Below are 23,628 nucleotides of genomic sequence, written 5' to 3' on the forward strand. Positions count from 1 at the left end.
CATCCAATCTGCACTGCCATTTCATAAAGGCTGATTCAGTTTCCCTCTCAACTCCTTTCTCCTGCCTTCCCTCCGTAACCCTTCATGTCCTGACCAATCAATAATTCATTAAGCTTTGCCTTGAATATAAGAAATAGGAGCAGGAGTAGGCCATTCAGCCCATCGAGCCTGCTCCACCATACAATCAGATCATGGCTGATCTGGCCATGGACTCATCTCCACCTACCCGCCTATTTCCCATAGTCCTTAATTCCCCTAATACACAATAATCTACCCAAACTTGTCTTAAATATAGTTACTGAGGGAGCCTCCACTGCTGCATAGAGCAGAGAATTCCACAAATTCTCCACTCTCTGGGAAAAGCAGTTCCTCCTCATCTCCATCCTATATTTACTCCCGAATCTTGAGACTATGTCCCCTTCTTCTAGTCTCACCTACCAGTGGAAACAACTTTCCTATCCCTTTCATAATTTTATACGTTTCTATGAGATCTCCTCTCATTCTTCTGAATTCCAGCCAATCTGCTCTGCCATTCAATCTAGGCGATTCAATCTCTCCTCATAGTCTAACCCTCCTCATCTCTGGAATCAACCTGGTGAACCTCCTCTACACCACCTCCAAAGCCAGTATATTCTTCCCCAAGTAAGGAGACCAGAACTGCACACAGTACTCCAGCCTCACCAATACCCTGTACAGTTTTAGCATAACCTCCCTGCTCTTAAATTCAATACTGTACCTCTAGCAATGAAGGCCAACAGTATTACAGTATATTCCCTGTAATACCACGGGCTTGTAGTTTGTTAAGTAGCCTCATGTGTGGCACCTTGTCAAAGGCTTTCTGAAAATCCAAGTACACAACATTCACTGATTCTCCTTTGTCTATCCTGCTTGTTACTGGTCAAAGAATTCCAACAGATTTGTCAGGCAAGATTTTACCTTGAGGAAACCGTACTGACTATGGCCTATTTTATCATATGACTCCAAGTGCACTGAGACCTCATCCTTATTAATCGACTCCAAGATCTTCCCAGCCACTGAGGTCAGACTAGTTGGCCAACAATTTCCTTTCTTCTGCCTCTCTCCCCTTATGAAGAGTGGAGTGACATTTGTAATTTTCCAGTCCTTCGGAACCTGTCTAGAATCTAGTGATTCTTGAAAGATCATTGCTAATGGCTGCACAATCTCTTCAGCCACCTCTTTCAGAACCCTGGGGTGTACACCATCTGGTCCAGGTGACTTATCTGCATTCAGACCTTTCACTTTCCCAAGAGCCTTCTCTCTAGTTATGGTAACTTCACACACTTCACGACCTCTGACACCTGGAATTTCTACCATACTGCTATTCTCTTCCATAGAGAAGACTGATGCAAAATTCTTATTTAATTCATCTGCTATTTTGTTGACCCCATTACTACCTCTCCAACATCGATTTCCAGCAGTCCGATATCCACACTCGCCCCTCTTTAACACTTTATGGATCTGAAGAAACTTTTGATATCCACTTTAATATTATTGGTTAGCTTACTTTTGTATTTTTTCTTTACCTTCTTAACAACTTTTTTTATTTGCCTTCTGTTGGTTTTTAAAAGCTTCCCAATCCTCTATCTTTGGACTAATCTTTGCTCTATTATATGCCTTCTCTTTTGCTTTGATGTTGGCATTGACTTATTTTGTTAGCCACAGTTGTGTCATCTTGCCTTTAGAATACTTCTTCCTCTTTGGGATGTATATATCCCGTGCCTTCCGAATTGCTCCCAGACATTCCAGCCATTGCTGCTCTTTCGGCATTCCTGCCAGTGTTCTTTCCCAATTAATTCTGGCCACCTCTTGTCTCCTGCCTCTGTAATTCCCTTTACTCCATTGTAATACTGATACTTCTGATTTTAGCATCTGCTTCTCAAATTTCAGACTGAAATCTATCATATTATGCTCAGTAACCCCTCAGGATTCTTTTACTGGAAGACTTGGATATAGAGCAGAACAGAAGAGGAACAGGCCCTCAGCCCACCAAGTTGTGCCCAACCAACTGGTAACAAAATGGCCAACTCAGCTAATCCCTTTTGTCCATATCGTTCCATTTTCTTCACGTTCATGTGCCTATCTAAATGCCTCTAATCTATCTGCCCCTACCACCACCTCAGGCAGCGCATTCCCGGTACCTTCCAATCACTTTGTACAGAAACTTGCTCCTCACATCTCTGTTAAAATTACCTCATTTGACCTTAAGTGTACATCCTCCTGTATTACATATTTCAGCCCAGGGAAACAGATACCAACTGCCTACTCTACAGGGGTGCCAGAAAGCCTGCAAACCCTTCAGAATTCTCTCCGTTCCCGCACAAATACTTAAGTTCTCAAATAAATTCCGGTTCATTGCACAACCCCCCGATCCAGAATAGCTGACCTGCTCTAAAACCCATCTCATTGGCACTCTAGAAATCTGCCCTCCTGGAATCCAGCACCAACCTGATTTTTCTAATCTACCCACATATTGAAATTCCACTCCTCATGACAACTATACCATTGCTGGTTTGGCCTGTAATTTCTATGTCCCTTTATAATTTGTAGACCTCATCCTCACCTGTGATTGGGGGTCTGTATAAACCTCCCATTAGGGTCTTTTTACCCTTGCAGTTCCTTTGATCTATCCACAATGATTCCACAATGCCTGACCCTAGGTCACCACTTTCTAATGATTTGATTACATTTTTTACCAACGGAGCCAAGCCACCCCCTCTGCCTTCCTACCAATGCTTTCGATACAATGTGAATCCTTGGACATTAAGCTTCCAGTTGCAATCTTTCAGCCATGATTCAGTGACGCCTACAACATCTCAAATGCCAATCTGCACCATGCTGCAAGTTCATCTACCTTATTCCGTATACTGCACACATTCGAATACAACACCTTCAGTCCTGCGTTCACCCTATTCGATTTAGTCTGCCTTTTGTGTTGCAACTCATCCTGCTGACTGCAGTTTTGCCCCATCAACAGCCTCTGCTCACTGGCCATTGTCTCTGTTTGTAAACCAACTACTTCAACGATACTTCTTGCATTGAAATATACAGAGCTCAGGACACTAGTCACACCAAACTCAATCTTTTAATTCCTGACTTTGTCAGAGACCTTACCTCCACAACCATTCTACTAACTGCTCTGGCACCCTGCTTTCCCACCCCCCTGCAACTCTAGTTTAAAGCCCCCTGTCCCACTATGCAGCATTTACAAACCTTCCTGATAGGATATTAGTCCTCCTCCAGTAGAGGTGGAGTGAGTTGTCTGTTATGTCTCCCCTCTCACTGTGAAATGGAGGCATCTCTTTCTCCTTTATGAGGGAGGGAGAGAGCCTGTGGTATGTTGAATACTGGGTGAACTTTGGGGTCTTTGTCTGCGTCTGTGTCTTTGCTGTTGCATTGCTCACGCTTGAGCGCTCGGTGGCGGGTGCCAATGCTTTTTTTTGCTGGTGGGGCGAGGGGGGAGTTGCTTGCTGCCACTTACACGCGGGAGGGAGGAGAGCTGGGGGGGGCTTCGGGCTTCTAACATTTAACTGTCATTCATTCTTTGGGACACTCCTCTGTTTTCGTGGATGTTTGCGAAGGGAAAGCATTTCAGGATGTATATGTATACATCTCTCTGACATTAAATTTGAAGCCTTTGAAACCCTTCTGTACAGGCCCCACCTTCCCTGGAAGAGAACCCAAAGATCCAAAAATCTTATACCCTCCCTCCTGCACCAACTCTTTAGCCATGTACTAATACAGCTAACAAACTGTATAATCTTCCTAGTTGTGGCCTCACTAGCACGTGGTACGGGTAACTACAACCCTGGAGACCCTGCCCTTTAACTTAGCACCTAACTCCTTGGACCTCATCACCCTTCCTACCCATGTCATTGGTGCCTACATGAACCACGATGTCTGGCCGTGCACCTTCCCAATCAATCTGAGATACCTTGGATCCTGGCACCCGGGGGGCAGCATACCATCCGGGAATCTTGTTCTTGCCCACAGAGCCTCCTGTCTGTTCTCTCTCTAACGAATCCCTTATCACATTTTCTCTGTTAGGTCGTTCCCCCTCGATAGTATCCAAAGTGATATACCTGTTGTTAACAGGGATGGCCACAGTGCTCCTTCACCCCTTGTCCCTTCCTGACTGTCACCCAGTCTCCTGTGTCCAGCACCTTGGGCAAAACTACCTCTCCTATCTATCACCCCCTCTGAAGTTCATCCAGTTCCAGCTCCAACTCCTTAACATGGATTGTTAGAAGCTGCAGCTGGATGCACTTCTTACAGTTGTAGTCGTCAGGGACACTGGAGGTCTTCCTGCCGTCCTACATCCCGTAAGAGGAGCATTCAACTGTCCTGCCTGGCATCTCTACTGTCCTAGCTGAGCAGATATAAAGAAGGGAAGAAAAACACTTTACCTGGAGCCTTTCTTTCCCTTCTCTGACTGAAGCCTGTCTTTGCGGAAGCCTCGAAGAGCTAAAGCTTCAAGATCACCACTCTGACTCTGTCCACTCAGACGACAGCTGCTGCAACAATCCAGACTTATGGGACACGATGGGTGTCACTCTGCTTCAGCGGGCGACAGTACACATGGGACTTCGTCCTGACTAAAGTGGCTAGACCTCTGCTTGGTGCAGATTTCCTGCATGCCCAAGGACTTTTAGACAATCTTAAGAACTGCCAGTTTGTGGATGTCAAGGACTTTGTGTTGTTAACCTACTCCCCCAGTAAGTTCCCCACAATAATATTCAACTGCTGGGCAAATTCCCAAACCTCACCAAGCCCACATTCTCCACTACAGCTTCAAAACACAGGGTCGAGCACCACATTTCCGCAACTGGCCCACCGGTCCATGCCCGTGTGCGTAGACTGGACCCAGAAAGGCTGAGTTTGCCAACCTGAAAAGACTCAGAATTGTATGCTGATCAAGTAGCCCCTGGGCTTTGCCCCTCCGTATGGTCCCCAAGTGCATTGGTGGTTGCTGGCCTTGTGGTGATTACCAACACCTTAATGAGGCCACCACCCCGATCGTTACCCAGTCTCACACATTCAAGACTTATTGGCATGTTTAGCTGGAAAGTTAATTTTTCCCAAAGGTGATCTAGTTTGGGGCTACCATCAGGTGCCTGTTTGCTCAGAGGACATTCCCAACACAGGTGTGATAATCCCGCCTGGCCTTTTTGAATTTCTGCCATGTCGTTTGGACTGAAAAACGGAGCACAGACTTTCCAATGTCTGACGGACGCTGTATTAAAAGACTTAGGTTTTCTTTTCATTTCTTCTCATTTATCTGGATAACGTAATTGTCACCAGTGCTTCCAAATCCCAACACGTATCTCATCTCCTGGCACACTTTTCAAGTGTTTAAGCCAACACGGGTTGACTATTAACCCTGCAAAATGCCAGGTTGGGTTGTCAACCATCGACTCTCAGCCATTGCACTTCTGCAGAAGGTGCAAAACTCCTCCCATCAAAAGTAGCCACTATTATGGATTTCCCACTGCCCCACACTACTAAAAAGGTACAGGAGTTTTTAGGCATGGTGAATTTCCATCACTCCTTCATTCTGCAAGCTGCTGAACCTATGCTTCTCCTGTATAGTGCATTTAAAAGCAACACTGCTAATCAAGTTCTTGACTGATGATGAGTAGATGATGGGTGTAACATGAATGTTAGGAAGGACAAGCCAATGATTGGGTACAAATGCAGACAGAGCAAAGAGTTAAATTGTACCATGAGGCAAAATTCAAAAATACAAAAATTGAAGAATGTAGGGCTGAAGGTGCCGTATTTAAATACATGTAACGTTCAGAATAAGGTGGACAAGCTCATGGAGCAATTAGAGATTGGCAGGTATGATGTTGTGGGCATCACCAAGCTGTGGCTGAAAGAAGGCCATAGTTGGGAGCGTTACCATCAAAAGGACAGGCAGGAAGGCAAAGGTGGTGGTGAGTTTCTGTTGGTAAGAGATGGAACTACATCTTTAGAAAGAGGTGACAAAGGGTCAGAGAACATTGAATCTTTGTGAATGGAGTTAAGAAACTGCAAGGGTTAAAAAACTATTATGGGAATCAAATCTAGGCCTCCAAGTAGTTGCCAAGATTTGGGGTTGAGATTGCAAAGGGAAATGGAAAAGGCAAGTAATAATGGTAATGTCACAATTGTAATGGGGGACTTCAATATGCAAGGAGACAGGGAAAATCAGGTTGGCGTTGGATCAGACAAGAAGGAATTTGTTAAATGTCTACAAGATGGCTTTTTGGAGCTTCTTGTGCTTGAGCCTACTCGGGGAAAGGCGATCTTATGTTGGGTGTTGTGTCATAACCCGTATCTTATTAGGGAGCTTAACGTAAAGGAACCCTCAGGAGATAGTGATCATAATATGATTGAATTCATAAAGCAACTTGAGAAGGAGAAGCATAAGCCACATGTATCAGTATCAAAAGGGAATGAAGAGAATTACAGATCATGAGAGAGGAGCTTGCCCCAGTGGATTGGAGGAGGATACTGCTGGGGGTGACGGCAGAGCAGAGATGGCTGAAGTTTCTGAAAATAGTTCATAAGGCACAAGATAGATATGTCCCGCAGAAGAAGTTGTTCTCAAATGGCAGGGGTAGGCAACCATGGCTGACAAAGGAAGTTAAGGACTGACTGCATAAAAGCCAAGGAAAGGGCATGTAAGGTAGCAAAAGTGATTGGGAAGCTTTTAAAGTCCAACAAAAGGCAACTAAGAAAGCTATAAGAAGGGAAAAGATGAAATATAAGGACAGACTAGCCAATAATATAAAGCAGGATACTAAAAAAATTTCCAGTTATATTGGAGTTGATATTGGACCACTGGAAAATGATGCTGATGAGGTATATTTTGCATCTGTCTTCACTGTGGAAGGCACTAGCAGTGTGCCAGAGGTCCATGAGTGTCAGGGACCAGGACTGGGTGCCATTGCTATTACAAAAGAAAAACTGCTAGGCAAACTCAAAGGTGGAAACATCACCTGGACCAGATGGACTACATTCCAGAATCCTGAGAGATGTTACTGAAGAGATAACAGATGTATTGGTCATGATGTTTCAAGAATCACTTGATTCTGGCATGGTCCCAGAGGGCTGGAAAATTGTAAATATTTTTATCCACACATACACACACAAGGACTCAAATACTTGCACTAATGGCACTTTGTGCATTACTGTGACATTCTGGTGCTGCTGCAACTTATTTTCTGCTACTTATCTATTTAATGCTGTTTTTCTATTATTGTCTTGTTTTTATCTACCACTTTGTTTGTTTGCCTGAGAGGAAGCCAAACAGAGTTTCATTGTACCTATGTATAATGACAATAAAGATCATTCAATTCAATTCAATATCTCTCCACTCTTTAAGAAGGGAGGAAGGCAAAAGGAAGGAAATTATAAGCCAGTTAGCCTAACCTCAGTGGTTGGGAAGTGTTGGAGTCTGTTATAAGGATGAGGTTTCGGGGTACTCAGAGACTAATGATAAAATAAGTCAAAGTCAGCATGGTTTCTGTAAAGGGAAGTCTTGCCTGACCTGACTAATCTGTTAAGTAACAATGGGGGGAAATTCAGACATCAGAGGTGTAAGGGGACCTAGGAGTCCTTGTGCAATACACCCAGAAGGTTATCTTACAGGTTGAGTCTGTAGTAGAGACAACAAAGGCAATTTTGACATTTTTTTCAAGGGGAGTAGAATACTACTGGATGGAAATAATGCTGAGCATTTATAAGACTCTACTCAGGCCACATTTGGAGTATTATCAACAGTTTTGGGACCCATCTCAGAAAAGATGTGTTGTCATTGGATAGAGTCCTTAGTAAGTTCACGAGGATGGTTCGGGAATGAAGGGGTTAACATGTGGAGCATTCAGCAGCTTTGGGCCTGTACTCACTGGAATTTAGAAGAATGCGGGTTGATCTCATTGAAACCTACCGAATGTTGAGTGGACTAGATAGGGCGTTCCACCCTCCTCAGTAAACTCAGTTCCTTTTCATCTATTCCTACCTCCCACCATGGTGTGCAGTGCTCTTGGGTTCCTGTTGGCCAACATTCTGCCTTGTCTGTTTTTGTCTGGCATGATGCACATTCCCTTAGGGCCCTTTATGATGGCCTGTTCCACACTATGAAATGAGGAGAAAAGACTTTTATCATAGAAAAGAGGGGTAATCCTGAGTGTATTTTGGTAGATCACCTTAAACCAGCCCCCCCAAGATTTAAAGTATTCTGCTACCATGTCCCTGGGCATCACAACATGACCATGAACGTGTCAACGCTCCTCCATTTAAGCCAGAGCTTTTTGCTGTTCTTCCCATGGAACACAGGGCACAAGCTGGGTGGCTTGGCTGAACTCCAAACAGGCTCACTGTGCCGGTTTTAGTGAATTCTGGCATGGCGGGGGGTGGGCGCTGTGTAGAGTAACAAAATCCACAACCACCAACATCGAGTTGGGGTTTTGCTTTAAGAGGCCGGTCTGATGTGATGACATTATTACGTAAAAGGTTTTCGGACACTTTTGTTGTGTAGGTTTTGGAGTTCAATAAACATCAAACACCTTCACTTCATTTTATTTGTGGAAACCTACAGTAGCAGATGGAGAGGATTCTGCCTGGAGTTCAGTGACCAAAGGTGTTCTAGGATCTTTGTGATTTTTATAAATGACTTGGATGAGCAAGTAGAAGGTGAGTTTGCAGGTGAGGCAGATGCTGGTGAAGTTGTGGATCGTGTGGAGGGTTGGCATAGGTTAGAACAGGACATTGACAGGTTACAAAGTTGGGCTGAGAAGCAGCAGGTGGAATTCAACTAGGAAAAGTGAACTGGTTCACTTTGGAAGGTTGAATTTGAAGGCAGTTCACAGGGTTAATGGCAGGATTCTTAAAAGTGTGAAGGAATAGAGGAATCTTGGGGCCCATATCCATAGATCCCTCAAAGTTACCATGCAAGTTAATAGAGTGGTTAAGAAAGCCATAATACCATGAGAGATAGGAGCGGAATTAGGCAATTTGGCCCATTGAGTCTGCTTCACCATTTCATCATGGCCGATTCATTTTTCCTCTCAATTCCATCCTTCTGCCTTCTCCCCGTAACCTTTCACACACTGACTAATGAAGAAACTATCAACTTCTGCCTTAAACACTCCCAATGACCCAGCCGCCACAGCCATCTGTGGCAATGAATTCCACAGATTCCAGAGGATCCACAGACCCTCTGCCTAAAGAAATTCCTCCTTATCTCTGCTCTAGATGGATGTCTTTCTATTCTGAGACTGTGCCCTCTGGTCCTAGACTCCCTTACTATTGGAAACATCCTCTCATTTACTGTACCTAGACCTTTCAATATTCAATAGGTTTCAATGAGATTCTTCCCCATTCTTCTAAATTCCATTGAGTACAAGCCCACAGCCATCAAACGTCTTTCATTCCTGGAATCATTCTCGTGAACGCCCTTTGAAATTTCTCCAATGTCAGCACATTCTTTCTGAGATAATGCGCCCTCAACTGCTCACAATCCTCCAAGTGAGGCTTTCCCAGTGCTTTATGAAGCCTTAGCATTACATCCTTGTTTTTATATTCTAGTCCTCTTGAAGTGAATGCTAACATCGCATTCGCCTTCCTCACCACCGATTCAACATGCAAGTTAACCTTTAGGGAATCCTGCACAAAGACTCCCAAGTTCCTCTGCACCTCAGTTTTTTTGAATTTTCTGCCCATTTAGAAAATAGTCTATGCTTTTGTTCTTCCTACCAAAGTGCATAATCATACACTTTCCAATGCTATGTTTCATCTGCCACTCCTTTACCCATTCTTCTAATCTGTGTAAGTCCTTCTGCAGCCTCATCAGTACTTGCCTCTCCACCTATCTTCATATCATCTGGAAACCTGGTCACAAAGCCATCAATTCCATCATCCAAATCATTGACATATACCGTAAAAACAAGCAAACTAAACACTGACCCGTTCAGAACACCACTTGTCACTGGCAGCCAACCAGAAAAGGCTCCCTTTATTCTCACTTTTTGCTTCCTGCCAATCAGCCAATGCTCTGTCAATGCTAGTACCTTCCTTACTGTACCATGAGCTCGTAACTTGTTAAGCACACTCACGTGCGGCACCTTGTCCAAGGCCTTCTGAAAATCTTACACAACATCCACCTTTGTCTATCCTGCATGTTATTTTCTTCAAGAATTCCAACAGATTTGTCAGTCAAGATTTTCCTTTAAGGAAAGCATGCTGACTTTGGCCTTTTTTATCATCTGCCCTAAGACAACATCCTTAACAATTGATTCCAACATCTTCTCAACCACTGAGGTCAGACTAACTGGCCTATAATTTCCTTTCTTCTGCTTTCCTCCCTCCTTAAAGAGTGGAGTGACATTTTCAATTTTTCAGTCCCCCAAAACCATGCCAAAATCTAGTGATGGTTAAGAGATCATTACGAATGCCTCCACAATCTCTCCAGCCACCTCCTTCAGAACCCTGGGGTGTACACTATCTGGTCCAGGTGACATATCTGTGTTTATACCTTTCAGCTTCACAAGCACCTTCTCCAAGTGCACTTACTTCTGCCCTTCAACACTTTTGAACTTGCTGTCCTCCACAGTGAAGATGTATACAAGGTATCTTCAGTTCGCCTGCTATTTTCTTGTCACCCATTACTACCTCTACAGCATCATTTTCCAGTAGTCCAATATCCACTCTTGCTTCTCTTTTAACTCTTCATATATCTGAAAAGCACTTGGTATCTTCTTTGATATCGTTGGCTAGCTTACCTTCATACTTCACCTTTTTCTTCCTTATGGCTTTTTAAGTTGCCTTCTGTTGGTTTTAAAAGCTTCCCGATCCCTACTAATTTTTGCTCTATTATTGGCCCTCTCTTTTACTTTTATGTTGTTTTTGACTTCCCTTGTCAGCCATGGTTGCATCATCCTGCCTTTAGAATACTTCTTTTTCTTTGAGATATATCCATTCGGCACTTCCAAATTGCCCGTAGAAACTTCAACAATTGCTGTTCTACTGTTCTCCCTGCTAGTGCTCCCTTCCAAACAACTTTGGCTGCTCCTCTCTCACACCTCTACAATTCCCTTTACTCCACTGTAATACCAATACCTCTGACTTTAGCTTCTCCCTCTCAAATTGTAGTGTGAATTCTGTTACATTATTAATCCTGCATCTCAAGAGTTCCTTTACCTTAAACTTCCTGATCAAATTCAGTTTATTACACAACACCCAATCCAGAATAGCCTTTCCCCAGTGGACTCAACCACAAACGGCTCAAAAAGCCATCTCATAGATGTTCTATGAATTCTCTCCCTTGGGATCCAGGACAAACCTGATTTCCCTAATCTACCTGCATGTGGAAATCCCTATGATTATCATAACATGGCCCTTTTGGCAGGTCTCTTCTATCTCCCATTGTACTTTGTAGCCCACATCCTGGCTACTGTTCAGAAGCCTGGATATAACTCCCATCAGGTTCTGTTTACGCTGACATATGCTGTGTTGGCCTTGATTAGTCAGGGGATTGAGATCAAGAGCTGTGAGGTAATGTTGCAGCTCTATAAAATCCTGGTTAGACCACACTTGGAATATTGTATTCGGTTCTAGTTGCCAGCATCTCTAAAGATCTATCCTGGACCCAATATATTGATGTAATTACAAAGAAGGCATGCTGGTAGCTATACCTCATTAGGAGTGAGGAGACTTGGAATATCACCAAAGACCAGCAAATTTCTACAAGCATTCTAACGGGTTGCATCAATGTCTGGAAAGGAGACAGCAATGCAAAGGATTGGGAAAAGCTGTAGAAGGTTGTAAACTCAGCCAGCTCCATCACTGGCACAACCCTCCCCATGATCAAGGACATCTTCAATAGGCGATGTTTCATGAAGGTGACATCCATCCTGAAGGACTCTCATCCATCCAGGACATGACCTCTTCTCATTACTACCATCAGAGAGATGGTACGGTAACCTGAAGACACACACTCAACATTTTAGGATTAGCTTCTTCCCCTCTGCCATGAGATTTCTTGAGTTTAGTATCCCACAAACACTACCTAGTGGTTTTCATCTCTTTTTTTAGTATTTATTTTAATATAACTTATTGTATGTTATGTATTGCACAAAACTACTGCTGCAAAACACTGATTCTGATTTAGTGGGTAGCCTTGCGAAGATCGATGATCTAGATAGGAAGAATGCTTCTATGTTGTTGTCAATACCAGGAGGAAAGAGTTATCCAAGAACATTATGATCAAATATACAACAAAAAGAATGCACGCACAGGCAATAAAAGTTATTTTTGTATTTTATTAGGAAAGGTATGCCCTTAATAATGGTACAAAAATGTATATACAAGATTTATTTAACAATCTGTATCATTTTCTAAAAACAAAGCTAGTTGTAAAGGAATTCTGTACATAAGATACTGAAACTCTGTAACAGTACACTGTACTAAAGGCGCACCAGGTATGATTCAAGGCTTCCTCACAGCCACAGGCAATGAGAATTCATTCCCTTATTGGGCCACTGATAATTTTAAAGGGTCACTAAAAACTGCAAGCTTTTGAATTGGTAAATGCAGAATCTGGATAAAATCCTAGGAAAACAAATATGGATATAAATGCCTTTCCTGAGCAATGCTGGCTGGCCAAGCAGGATTAAAATCAGCCAGACACACAGAGTGGACAAGACCATAGCTGTACAATGAACACTGGCTGCTGGAAATGCAACAGTAACACAAGGAACAGGGGGAGCTGCTGAGAGTATCTATTTGTCCCCCCAAGGATCTCGAGACACTCATCTGCCACCACATTTAAAAGTAAGCAGTCCAGCCAGTAAACCTCACAGGTTATTGAACACAACAGTAAGATATTTACAAAGCAGAAGGTGCAGTAGTAGAGGAAGGTAACTGATGTGTGATAGGATTGGTGCAGACAATCTCAGGACATTTGGACACTAATAACATCCACTTTCATAGAGGAATGAGCACAAAGGAAATGGTGCAAAATAGCAACACTGCTCTTGAAGTTCATCACCTTCCTTTCCACAGAAACAATACAAACATGATGTTTGTAGAGGATTGTTAGTTACTTATTCTCCCACTCACCTAAACCCTACCCATCCACAAGCCTGAAATGGAAAGATTATGGATTCTTCATTTTCAAAAGCCTTTCTCAGTTTCCAGAAGCCCATTCAGTACAGGCCAAGCAACAATATCCTGGCAAACCTATTTGCTCAGACACTGTAATCCTATAACCTTCCTATTTTCAGTATGTCTCAACCCTGTATTTCCAACAGACACAGTTAATGTGACAACAATCATTTGATGTGCTGAAGCAGCTTTGACCAGTGTTTATCCTGTCAATTCCCACAGAAGCTCTTTTACCAAGTACAGGTGTTTCAGACTGGCAGCAGTCTTACATAATGGAGTTTTGGTACAGCTAATTTACATATTTTCCTTAATTCCACCAATGACTGAGCCTCACACATCCACCCTGTTTTATGACTGAAGGTTGACTGCTTTCCCACTAATCCTGATTAGGCAGGGATTTCTCCTTGCACATGACAAGCTAGTTATGCAGCTTGTTCATTATCTAATCAACCCTGATGGCCACGTAGACAACATTAACATGACTGAAGTCTCATTTCTGGACCCTTGTTTTGCTCTCTGTTGAGTCATAGACAGAGACAACCCTCTGCTGCATTCAGAACACCTGACCATGGCAGGTTACAGTTCCGAGTTATCCAGCGAACAGCAGAAGCTTTCAAGTGGTACAGACTGAACTATCTTGGCCAAGCTCCACTCCAGCTTTTATGTAATTACCTAATGATTATTTTGTTCCATCCTCCAACCCCTCCGTTGCTAGTTTCAGGTGAATAGCTGGAAAGCAGGAGGGGAGAATTCTCCAGGCTTTGCCCCTGATGACTGGCTGGATAACCACTTGCTGAAAGTGACTGGGTTGGGTGGGGGGAAGAGAAACGAAGGGTAAGGAAGAGAACTTTTAAGTATCAGTCACTTTCAGGGCTAGGATATGTGTCACTGATCTTCACTACAAAGTACTGAAGCAGGAAGACAATTTGCAGTACAAAGTACCACACGATTTAAAATCTGACAGGCTATGGGTCTCAGACAAAACAGAGACATTTTTACAAATGGAAGTAGAAATCACAAAAGTTATGCTGGAGTTCCTGAGCTTGGGGAACATGAATCTATTCTCCCCAGATGACGCAGGTTTCATCAATGTTGAGTAATGCAGTCACATTATACTTCATCATCCTCTAGATCCCTTGTCACCACCTTCAATTGAGTGACCATCCCCTTTCATATTGTCAGGATAACCATAACTTAATAATTTCTAGACTGACACCCTAACCCCAACATGCACAGAGCACTGTGCTAAGTTGCCAATTATCTTCCTCTGGTTTTCAACAATATTTCACCTGGACCAGTGCAATTAATGTTTTGATGCTGTATGGACACATGAAACATTCAACCAGGATAGGAAAGGGCTCCCAGACTGGCTGCTAGGAAAACAAGGAGTGAATTCTATTCTCAAGTGGAGAGTTAGCTGAAGATGTGGCCACAAAAACCTTTGAGGTAGGAAAGGTTTTCTGAAGCTGAAGGAAAGCTTCAAGCTGTGACATTTAGATTCATTTGGCTAGGAGGTTCATTGGTGGCAAAATAGTAAAACAAATGGGGAGAGCAGAGAAGATGGGGTCCATCTGCTCGTGCTGACAGTATTACAATAACAGCATCAGTACATATCACAAATCTAGCTAACACTGTGGCTGCATGTGCTGTAATTTGTTTCTTGCATTAGTCCAATAGCACCCTCTATTGGGAGATAAACACAGTAAACACACGGGAGATACAGACAGCCCAACACCAGCTGCTCCCTATATATTCTACAGTACTTATATTGTTCCTTGCCCCGACATTTGGTTTGAACAGTGACCTATGACTAGCATGGTACTGCATTCTGTTCTGTAAGTTCCATTCTCTCATCATGTATAGGTCCATTGCAAGTTGGGGAAGAAGACAATCCTCACTGAACCTCACCATTGTTGGCCAAGCCAACTTTCTGGAATCAAAAGTTCAAGAGCTCGAAGTTTCCTGGTCACCCGAGAAACGTTACAAATGGAGAGGAAAATGGTTTGGATCCAGTCAATATATCTCCCCCTCAGAGATACCACTTAAAAACCAACAGGCAAATGGAATTCATTTTACACAACACTCACAATTAATGAGTGAAATTAGAAGCATAATCACACATTAATAAGGGGGAACTCCAGTTATTACCGGGGGGGGGAATGGGGACAGTAAGGGAGAATGGACGGGCAATAGCTGCCCAAATCAAACGAATGGATGCCAATGAAACAATAAAGTTTTGATCCAAAGGACCTGGAACAGATAGTGTTGCTTCTGACTAATTAATGAAGAGTCCAGCCTCTTTACAAAGATATTTACACTGTGGCTCCCTTCATTCTTGGTTTGTCTAACCAGGGATGTTTCTCCGTGGGTTGTGACACTAGTAAATTGACATTCACTTGTTACGTGTACAGGGAGCCAGCCTGAGCGATGATGCTGTTAAATCCCAGCGGCTGATTGAAACAGCCCCCTGTGCCTCCAACAATCCTTCACTTGACAAAAAAAAAATCACCAATCTTTCCCAATACCACAGGCTGAGTATGACCTTAAATGTACATTTGATTAAAAAAAAATAGGCACCATTTTAAATGGTGTATTAATACCAACTACCAGGTAATCTGAATAGTTTTAAAATAACTAAATCAGGCACCTTAGATGACAATAAAAATAATTTTAAAAATACTGTTCTTTTCAAATGATAAAGAAAGGGATAGTAGAACTGAAGCAAGACCATGGTTGTAGAGCCGATGTCCTGAACACAGAAGGTTCAGTTAAAAAATGATTCATTAAAAACTTACTAAATCACAAGTGCAGTTGTTATTTAGCCTTTGTATAGGAAGTGCTTTTGGAAAGCCTTGATAATTGTATAAATATTCCACTCTGTCAGCAAATGTGTAACCGTGGTTCATTTTACAGATGACCACCTGTTAAAAGTACATCTTGGGATGGGGGCAGGGGGCATTAGTGTGGCTGCAGAAGGTAGTGAAGTGGGAATTCCTCTCAATAAGTCCTCCTCTTTAAGGGAAAATTACCCACTTTACTCCACCTCCTGTGCCTAAACATTGTAGATTGCTCCACTGCAGTCTCTCCTGTGGGACTGTATGGATCTCGTAACTCTCGCTCCACACAGCTGACCTTCAAATCACTGAGAAACTTGCAATCTACAACATTAGAAGTGAAGCTAGCATGGAGGTGAGGGGACATTTCTGCAAATGAAATGAACATACAGAAGATATGATAAAGTGAATCCCAACTTCAGATTCTTGAAGCAGCCTTCAGATTCACTGGCCTTGCTCATGTAAAGGTGATCAGCTCGGATGTTTGGAGACAAGGTACACCAGCTAGCAAAGCCAATTGGCATTGCCTTCTACAATAACCATCTTCTGTGATTCAACAAATGCTGGATCACAGAGTAATGGCAAAGAATAAAAGCATTTAAAGTGTTCCTCACTTTTTAAAAGACAAATCTTCAAGTTCAACAGTGTGTGGATGAAAGTAGATCTGATTGGATAAAGTAGTTAGAAAAAGTGAATTTTTTAAACGTAGTTGACATTTGTAAAGTTATCACTAAGCTTAATTATAGAGTCATAGACCATTCACCTTTCTAGCAAGAGGATGGGTCCCTCGCAGGTTAAGCTTGAAAACAAGCATCAGAAAAAGTGAAATGAACAAAATTGAAGACAAGACGGTTACATCTAACTTGCCCTGTATATCCTCCACTTTACACAGTTACCTAGAAAGGACCGACTCTTCCTTGTGTGTTCGTAAAGATGAGAGATACTGTGCTCAAAGAGACAGGCAGCATCTAGCACTTTAGTTTACCAGTCAAACCTTTGCCTCCATAAAAAAGTAATCACTGCAGTTGGTGTTCTTCAAGACATTTCTGAGCAGTGTCAGAAACCACTATAAAATACAGATTAAAAGGGCTTTATAAACTTTTCCAGAAAGGCTGACAGAAAATAAAAAGCTTGGTTCCTACCCACATTCTGGGGGTAAGTATGTTTAGAACACAGACAGCTCCGAGGATATCAAAAGCCTGAAAATACCAAATATCATTCCAAAAACATTTGCTTAAAAAAAAGACTAACACTGAACTCTTTTCCCAATCTTCCCAACCCCCAAATATCTTCCCCCTGAATGATTGCATACTGTACAGTGGAAGATTCTGCATTTAAAAATAATTTAAAATTATCCACTCACTTTTCTCCGTAATTGAGGCAAGAAATTTCAGCTTTTTTGGTTTGAAATACTTAAAGATAACAAGATCTCAATCAACCAACGCCAAGAGAAGCCTGTTCTTAGTGGGCAGGAGCTTGGGAACACTGGTGGTGGGTGGGATCAACAACATTCCATTGGCCTTCTCTTCAACCAAAAAAGATAAATCATAAACCATCACAGTGTTTATAGTCTTCTCTTCCACACTTGCATTCCAACAATGGGATTCTTCTCTGTATAAACAGGAATTGTGGATTAGGTTTCCTATCCCAAACCATTTATGGTAGAATTGTACCTGTTAGTGTTCAGCTGTTTCCTGGTATAGATCTCCTAAAGGAGTCTCTATCCAATCTCTGTGGCGTGGCAGTGAGCAACAGCCTGACCCTAAGCTGCTTCTGCTTTGCTCAGGTGTCTATGACCGTCTTAGAGTGTGCGTGTGCGCACATGCACACCAGAAACAGGCTGTCAGAAAATGAGTAGGAGGCAAGGGTGTTTTTATGAAGTCACTGTTTCTGTTGCCATGTCCAGGGGCTGCTCCATTGTTTCCACTGTGGTCTCAGGACCCTCCACCTCTGTTGCCACGTTGATGACTGAGACAGTGCCATCATCTGTGACCTCCTCCACCACGGTGATTTCTTCAGCTGTGGTGTGCAGCCGGGCAATGGCTTCCAGTCTCATGCGGTATTCTTCTGCTTCCTGCTCTTTCTTCAGCAGCTGCTGTCGATACTCCTGGGCCTTCCTGTTTGCTTCATGGAGCTGCTTCTGAAGGAGCTCCCTCTCCATAGAGTCGTTCGCATCCTGCAACAAGAAACCAGACACAAGATGGTAGCTTACAACTAGAGTCAAAGTCATAGAAGAGTTCAGTACAGAAACAGGCCCTTCAGATTGACTAAACCCTCAGCATCACAACCTTGCTTTTATATTCTAGTACTCTTGAAACAAATGCTAACATTACATTTGTTTTCCTTACCACCAACTTAACCTGCAAGTTTATCTTTAGGGTATCCTCTCAGGACTCCCAAGTCCCTTTGCGCCTCAGATTTTGTACTTTCTCTCCATTTAGAATATAGTCAACCCTTTTGTTTCTTCTACCAAAGCACATGACCATACACTTCCCTACACTATATTCCTACTACCATTCTCTGGCTCCCCCACAAAGCCAATGTCTATTCCAATCTACTACCTTATCTTGAACGCCAAACAACTGAACCTTCCTAACCTCCTATGTAGGACTTTATCAAATGCCTTGCTAAAGCCCATGTAGACATCCACTGCCTTGCCTTCATTAACTTTCCTGGTAACTTCCTCGAAAAACTCTAAGACTGGTAAAACATAACCTACTACACACACTAACTACCCCTAATCAACTATCCTCCAATTCTCTGGTACCTCATCTGTAGCTAAGGATGATTTAAATATCTTTGCTAGGGCCCCTGCAATTTCTGCATTTGCCTCCCACAGGTTGCGAGAGAACTCCTTGCCAGGCCATAGAGATTTATCCACCCTAATTTGCCTTAAGACAGCAAACACTCCTCCTCTGTAATCTGTATAGGGTGCATGATGTTGATGCCGCTTTGCCTCCCTTCTACAGTTCATCTCCTGAGTAAATACAGATGCAAAAAAATTCATTTCAGATCCTCCCCATCTCTTTTGGCTCCATGCATGGATTACCAATCTGATCTTCCAGAGGGAACCATTTTGTCCCATACAATCCTTTTGATCTTAACATACCAGTAGAATCCCTTAGGAATATCTCGCAGTTAAGTGCCGTCTATTTAACCTACCAAGGGAGATTTTTGTGATCATTTGGTAGCGGTATACATTCCACCTCAGGCCAATGTTAGTCAGGCTTTAGATGACCTGAGCAATGGAATTAACATACCTGAAACAGCGCACCCTGATGCCTTCACCATCGTTTTGGGGATTTTAACCAGGTCAGTTTGAAAAAAAAATCACTAAACAATTACCATCAATAGATCACTTGCAATACCAGAGGAAACAACACACTGGACCATTGCTACACCACCATCAAGAATGCCTACCATGCTATTCCACGCCCTCACTTCGGGAAGTCTGATCACCTGGCTGTACATCTACTCCCTGAATATAGGCAGAAATTGAAGACTGCAGCACCAGTAGTGAGGACCAAGTAGGTATGGACAAGGGAAGCACAGAAGCGCTTAAAGGATTGCTTTGAATTGGTGGTCTGAACCGTATTCAAGGATTCATCTTCAAATCTGGATGAGTATGCTGCAGTTGTTACCAACTTCATTAAAACCTGTGTGGATGAGTGTGTGCCTAAAAAGATTTGCTGTACATTCCAAACCAAAAGCCGTCGATGAACCAGGAGGTACGTCGTCTGTTGAAGGCTAGATCTGTGGCATTCAAGGCTGGCAACCTAGGTCTGTACCAGAAAACCAGGTATGACTTGCGGAGGGCTATTTCAAGAAGAGACAATTTCGAACTAGGTTGAAGGTGACCTTGGATGTATGTCAACTCTGGCAGGGTTTGCAAGACATTACTTCCTACAAAGCGAAACCCAATAGCATGAATGGCAGTGATGCTTCTCTAGCAGTGAACTCAACACCATCTATGCCCACTTTGAAAGGGAGAATATAACTACAGTTGTGAAGATCCGTGCTCCACTCAGTGGCCCTGTGATCTCTGTCTTGGAAGCCGATGTTAGGCTGTCTTTAAAGAGGGTGAACTCTTGCAAAGCGTAAGGCCCCAATGGAGTACCTTGTAAGGCTCTGAAAACTTGCCAACCAACTGGTGGGAGCATTCAAGGACATTTTCAACCTCTCACTGGTACGGGTGGAAGTACCCACTTGCTTCAAAAAGGCAACAATTATACTAGTGCCTCAGAAGAATAATGTGAGCTGCTTTAATGACTATCGCCCGGTAGCATTCACATCGACAGTGATGAAATATTTTGAGAGGGTGATCATGACTAGACTGAACTCCTGCCTCAGCAAGGACTTGGACCCATTGCAATTTGCAATAGGTCAACAGCAGACACAATGTCATTGGCTCTTCACACGGCTTTAGACTACCTGGACAATATAAACACCTATGTCAGGATGCTGTTTATCCACTATAGCTCAGCATTTAACACCATCATACCCATAACCCTGATTGATAAATTACAGAACCTGGGCCTCTGTACCTCCCTCTGCAATTGGATCCACGACTTCCTAACCAGAAGACCACAATCTGTGCAGATTGGTGATAATATCTGCCCTAGTTGATGATCAACACTGGTGCACCTCAGGGGTGTGTTTGCTTAGCCCACTGCTCTATTCTCTATATACACATGACTGTGTGGCTAGGCATAGCTCAAATACCATCTATAAATTTGCTGATGATACAAATCTCAGATGGAGATGAGAGGGCATACAACTAGTATATACCAACTAGTGGAGTGGTGTCACAGCAACAACCTTGCACTCGACATCAGTAAGACGAGAGCTGATTGTAGACTTCAGGAAGGTTACGACAAAGGAACAGATACCAATCCTCATAGAGGAAGCAGAAGTGGAGAGAGTGAGCAGTTCAAAGTTCCTGGGTGTCAAGATCTCTGAGGATCTAATCTGGTCCCAACATATCAATGCAGCTATAATGAAGGTAAAGCAGTAACTATACTTCATTAGGAGTTTGTAGAGATTTGGTATGTCAAAATAAAAACACTCAAAAACTTCTACAGATGTACTGTGGACAGCATTCTGACAGGCTGCATCACTGTCTGGTATGGTGGGGGCTATTGCACCAGACTGAAAGAAGCTACAGAGGTTGTAAATTTAGTCAGCTCCAGTTTGGGTACTAGCCTACGAAGTACCCACAACATCTTCAAGGAGCAGTGTCTCAGAAAGGCAGCGTCCATTATTAAGACCTCCAGCACCAAGGGCATGCCCTTTTCTCACTGTTACCATCAGGTAGGAGGTACAGAAGTCTGAAGGCACACACTCAGTGATTCATGAACAGCTTCTTCCCCTCTGCCATCCGATTCCTAAATGGACATAGAACCTGTGAACACTACCTCACTTTTTAAAATATTATTTTTGTTCTTGCATGATTTTTGACGTATTCAATATAAGTATACTGTAATTGGTCAATTTATTTATTTATTTTCTTCTATATTATGTATTACATTGAACTGCTGCTGCTAAGTTAACAAATTTCACAACACATGCCGGTAATAATAAACCTGATTCTGAGTCTCCTTCACCTTGTCTGCTAGGGCAACCTCATGCCTTCTTTTAGCCCTTCTGATTTCTTTCTCAAGTGTTCTCTTATATTTCTTATACTCCATAAGTATCTCATTTGTTCCTGCCTGCCTATACTTGCTATACACCTCTTTTTTTTTTCTTAAACAGAGTCTCAATACCTCTTGAAAATCAAGGTTGCCCAAACCTGTTATCCTTGCCTTTTATTCGGAAAGGCACATACAAACTTCGTACTCTCAAAATTATATTTTTGAAGGTCTCCCATTTAACAAGTACACCTTTGCCAGAAACCAGCCTGGTTCAATTCACATTTGTGATATCATCAAAATTGGCCTTTCTCTAATTTAGAATCTCAACCCGTGGACCAGATCTATCTTTTTCCATACTTATTTTGAAACTAATGGCATTGTGATCACTGGATGCCATAGTGTTTCCCGACACAAACTTCTGTCACCTGCCCCATCTCATTTCCTAATAGCAGTTCAAGTATTGCACACTCTCTCACTGGGACTTCTAAATAGTGATGAAGGAAGCTTTTCTGAACACATTTGACAAACTCTATCCTATCTAGTCCTTTTAGAGGAGTCCCAGTCAATACATGGAAAGTTAAAAATCACCTACTATAGCAACCTTATGTTTCTTGCAACAATCTGTAATCTCTCTGCAAATTCATTCCTCTAAATCCCGCAGACTGTTGGATGGTATGTAATATAGCCACATTAATGTGGTCATACGTTTATTATTCCTCAGTTCCACCCATAAAGCCTCACTAGATGAGTTCTCCAGTCTGTCCTGATTGAGCACTGCCGTGACATTTTCCGACTAGTAATGCCTCCCCTCCTCCTTTAATCCTACCTACTCTGTCATGTCTAAAAGACCAGAGCTCTGGAATACTGAGCTTCCAGTCCTGCCCTTCTTGCAATCAAGTCTCATTAATGGCTGCAACATCATAATTCCATGTGTTGATCTATCCCGAGCTCATCTGCATTTGCTGCGATGGTTCTTGCATTGACATACACGCAACTCAGGACATTAGTTGCACCATGCTCAATCTTTTGATTATTGACCCAACTAATAAATCCCTTATCACCACAGCATGCCTCTTTTCCCCCCTTCCCTTCCGAGTCATAGAGCAAGAATCAGTGTCAGAGACCCGACTTCTGTAACTTTCCTCTCCTAGGTCATCACCAACAGTATCCAAAGCTGTGTAAGGGGATGGCCACAGGGGTACTCTGTACTGGCTGTTTAATCCCTTTCCTCTTCCTGTCACCCAGCTTCCTGCGTTCTGCACTTTGGGTATAACTACTTCAAAATGTCTATCACCCCCATCAGCCTCCCAAATGATCTAGAGTTCAACCAGTTCCAGCTCCAACTCCTTAACGCAGAGTGTAGGACTTTACAGCTAGATATACTTCTCATAGGGGTAGTTATCAAGTTACTGGAGGTCTCCCTGACTTCTCACAACCAGCAAGAGGAGCATTCAACTATCGTGTCGAGCATTCCTACTGCTCTAACTGAGCAAATGTAAAGAAGAAAAAATACAATAAATAAACTGTGGGGAAAGGAAAAAAAAACTACCTCCAGCCAACACACACAAAATGTTGGAGGAACTCAGCAGGCCAGGCAGCATCTATGGAAAAGAGTACAGTCAAAGTTTTGGGCCGAGACCAGCTTTTCACTTTCTTTGACTCAAGCCTCTCCTCACTGAAGACTCAAAGAGTTAATGCCTCAAAACTAGGGTTAATTAATCCTCTCCGCAAACATTGCCAGTAGAAGCATGCAATTCAAGAATTAAGGTTTTATGTATCTACCGAACTTAGCGCTTGGAATTTTTATTATATATAAAATCACTGGTTTGCCTTCAATTGAAGTTTGCCTTCATTTCCAAGTACCCACCCTTTGACCCTGGGCAGTGCAAGCACCCACACTTAGCCTCTGAATGGTGTGAGCACCCACCCTCGGCTTCTAAGAGGTATGTACCCACCCTCAACTCTTGAGCAGTGCGAGCACCCGCCCTTGGCCTCTG

General features: G+C 42.8%; 1 protein-coding gene across 1 annotated transcript in view; it reads right to left on the minus strand.

Annotated features, from left to right (window-relative positions):
* Nucleotides 1-12,303: 12,303 nt before the first annotated feature.
* gabpb2b (GA binding protein transcription factor subunit beta 2b) overlaps nucleotides 12,304-23,628 on the minus strand; it is a 36,804-nt gene continuing 25,479 nt past the window's right edge. The window contains exon 8 of the mRNA XM_073061442.1: nucleotides 12,304-18,177. Coding sequence (XP_072917543.1) covers nucleotides 17,875-18,177 — 303 coding nt within the window. The 3' untranslated portion in view covers nucleotides 12,304-17,874. The remainder of the gene's footprint in view (nucleotides 18,178-23,628) is intronic.

The sequence above is a fragment of the Hemitrygon akajei genome, chromosome 11, assembly GCF_048418815.1.
Source record: "Hemitrygon akajei chromosome 11, sHemAka1.3, whole genome shotgun sequence".
NCBI lineage: Eukaryota > Metazoa > Chordata > Chondrichthyes > Myliobatiformes > Dasyatidae > Hemitrygon > Hemitrygon akajei.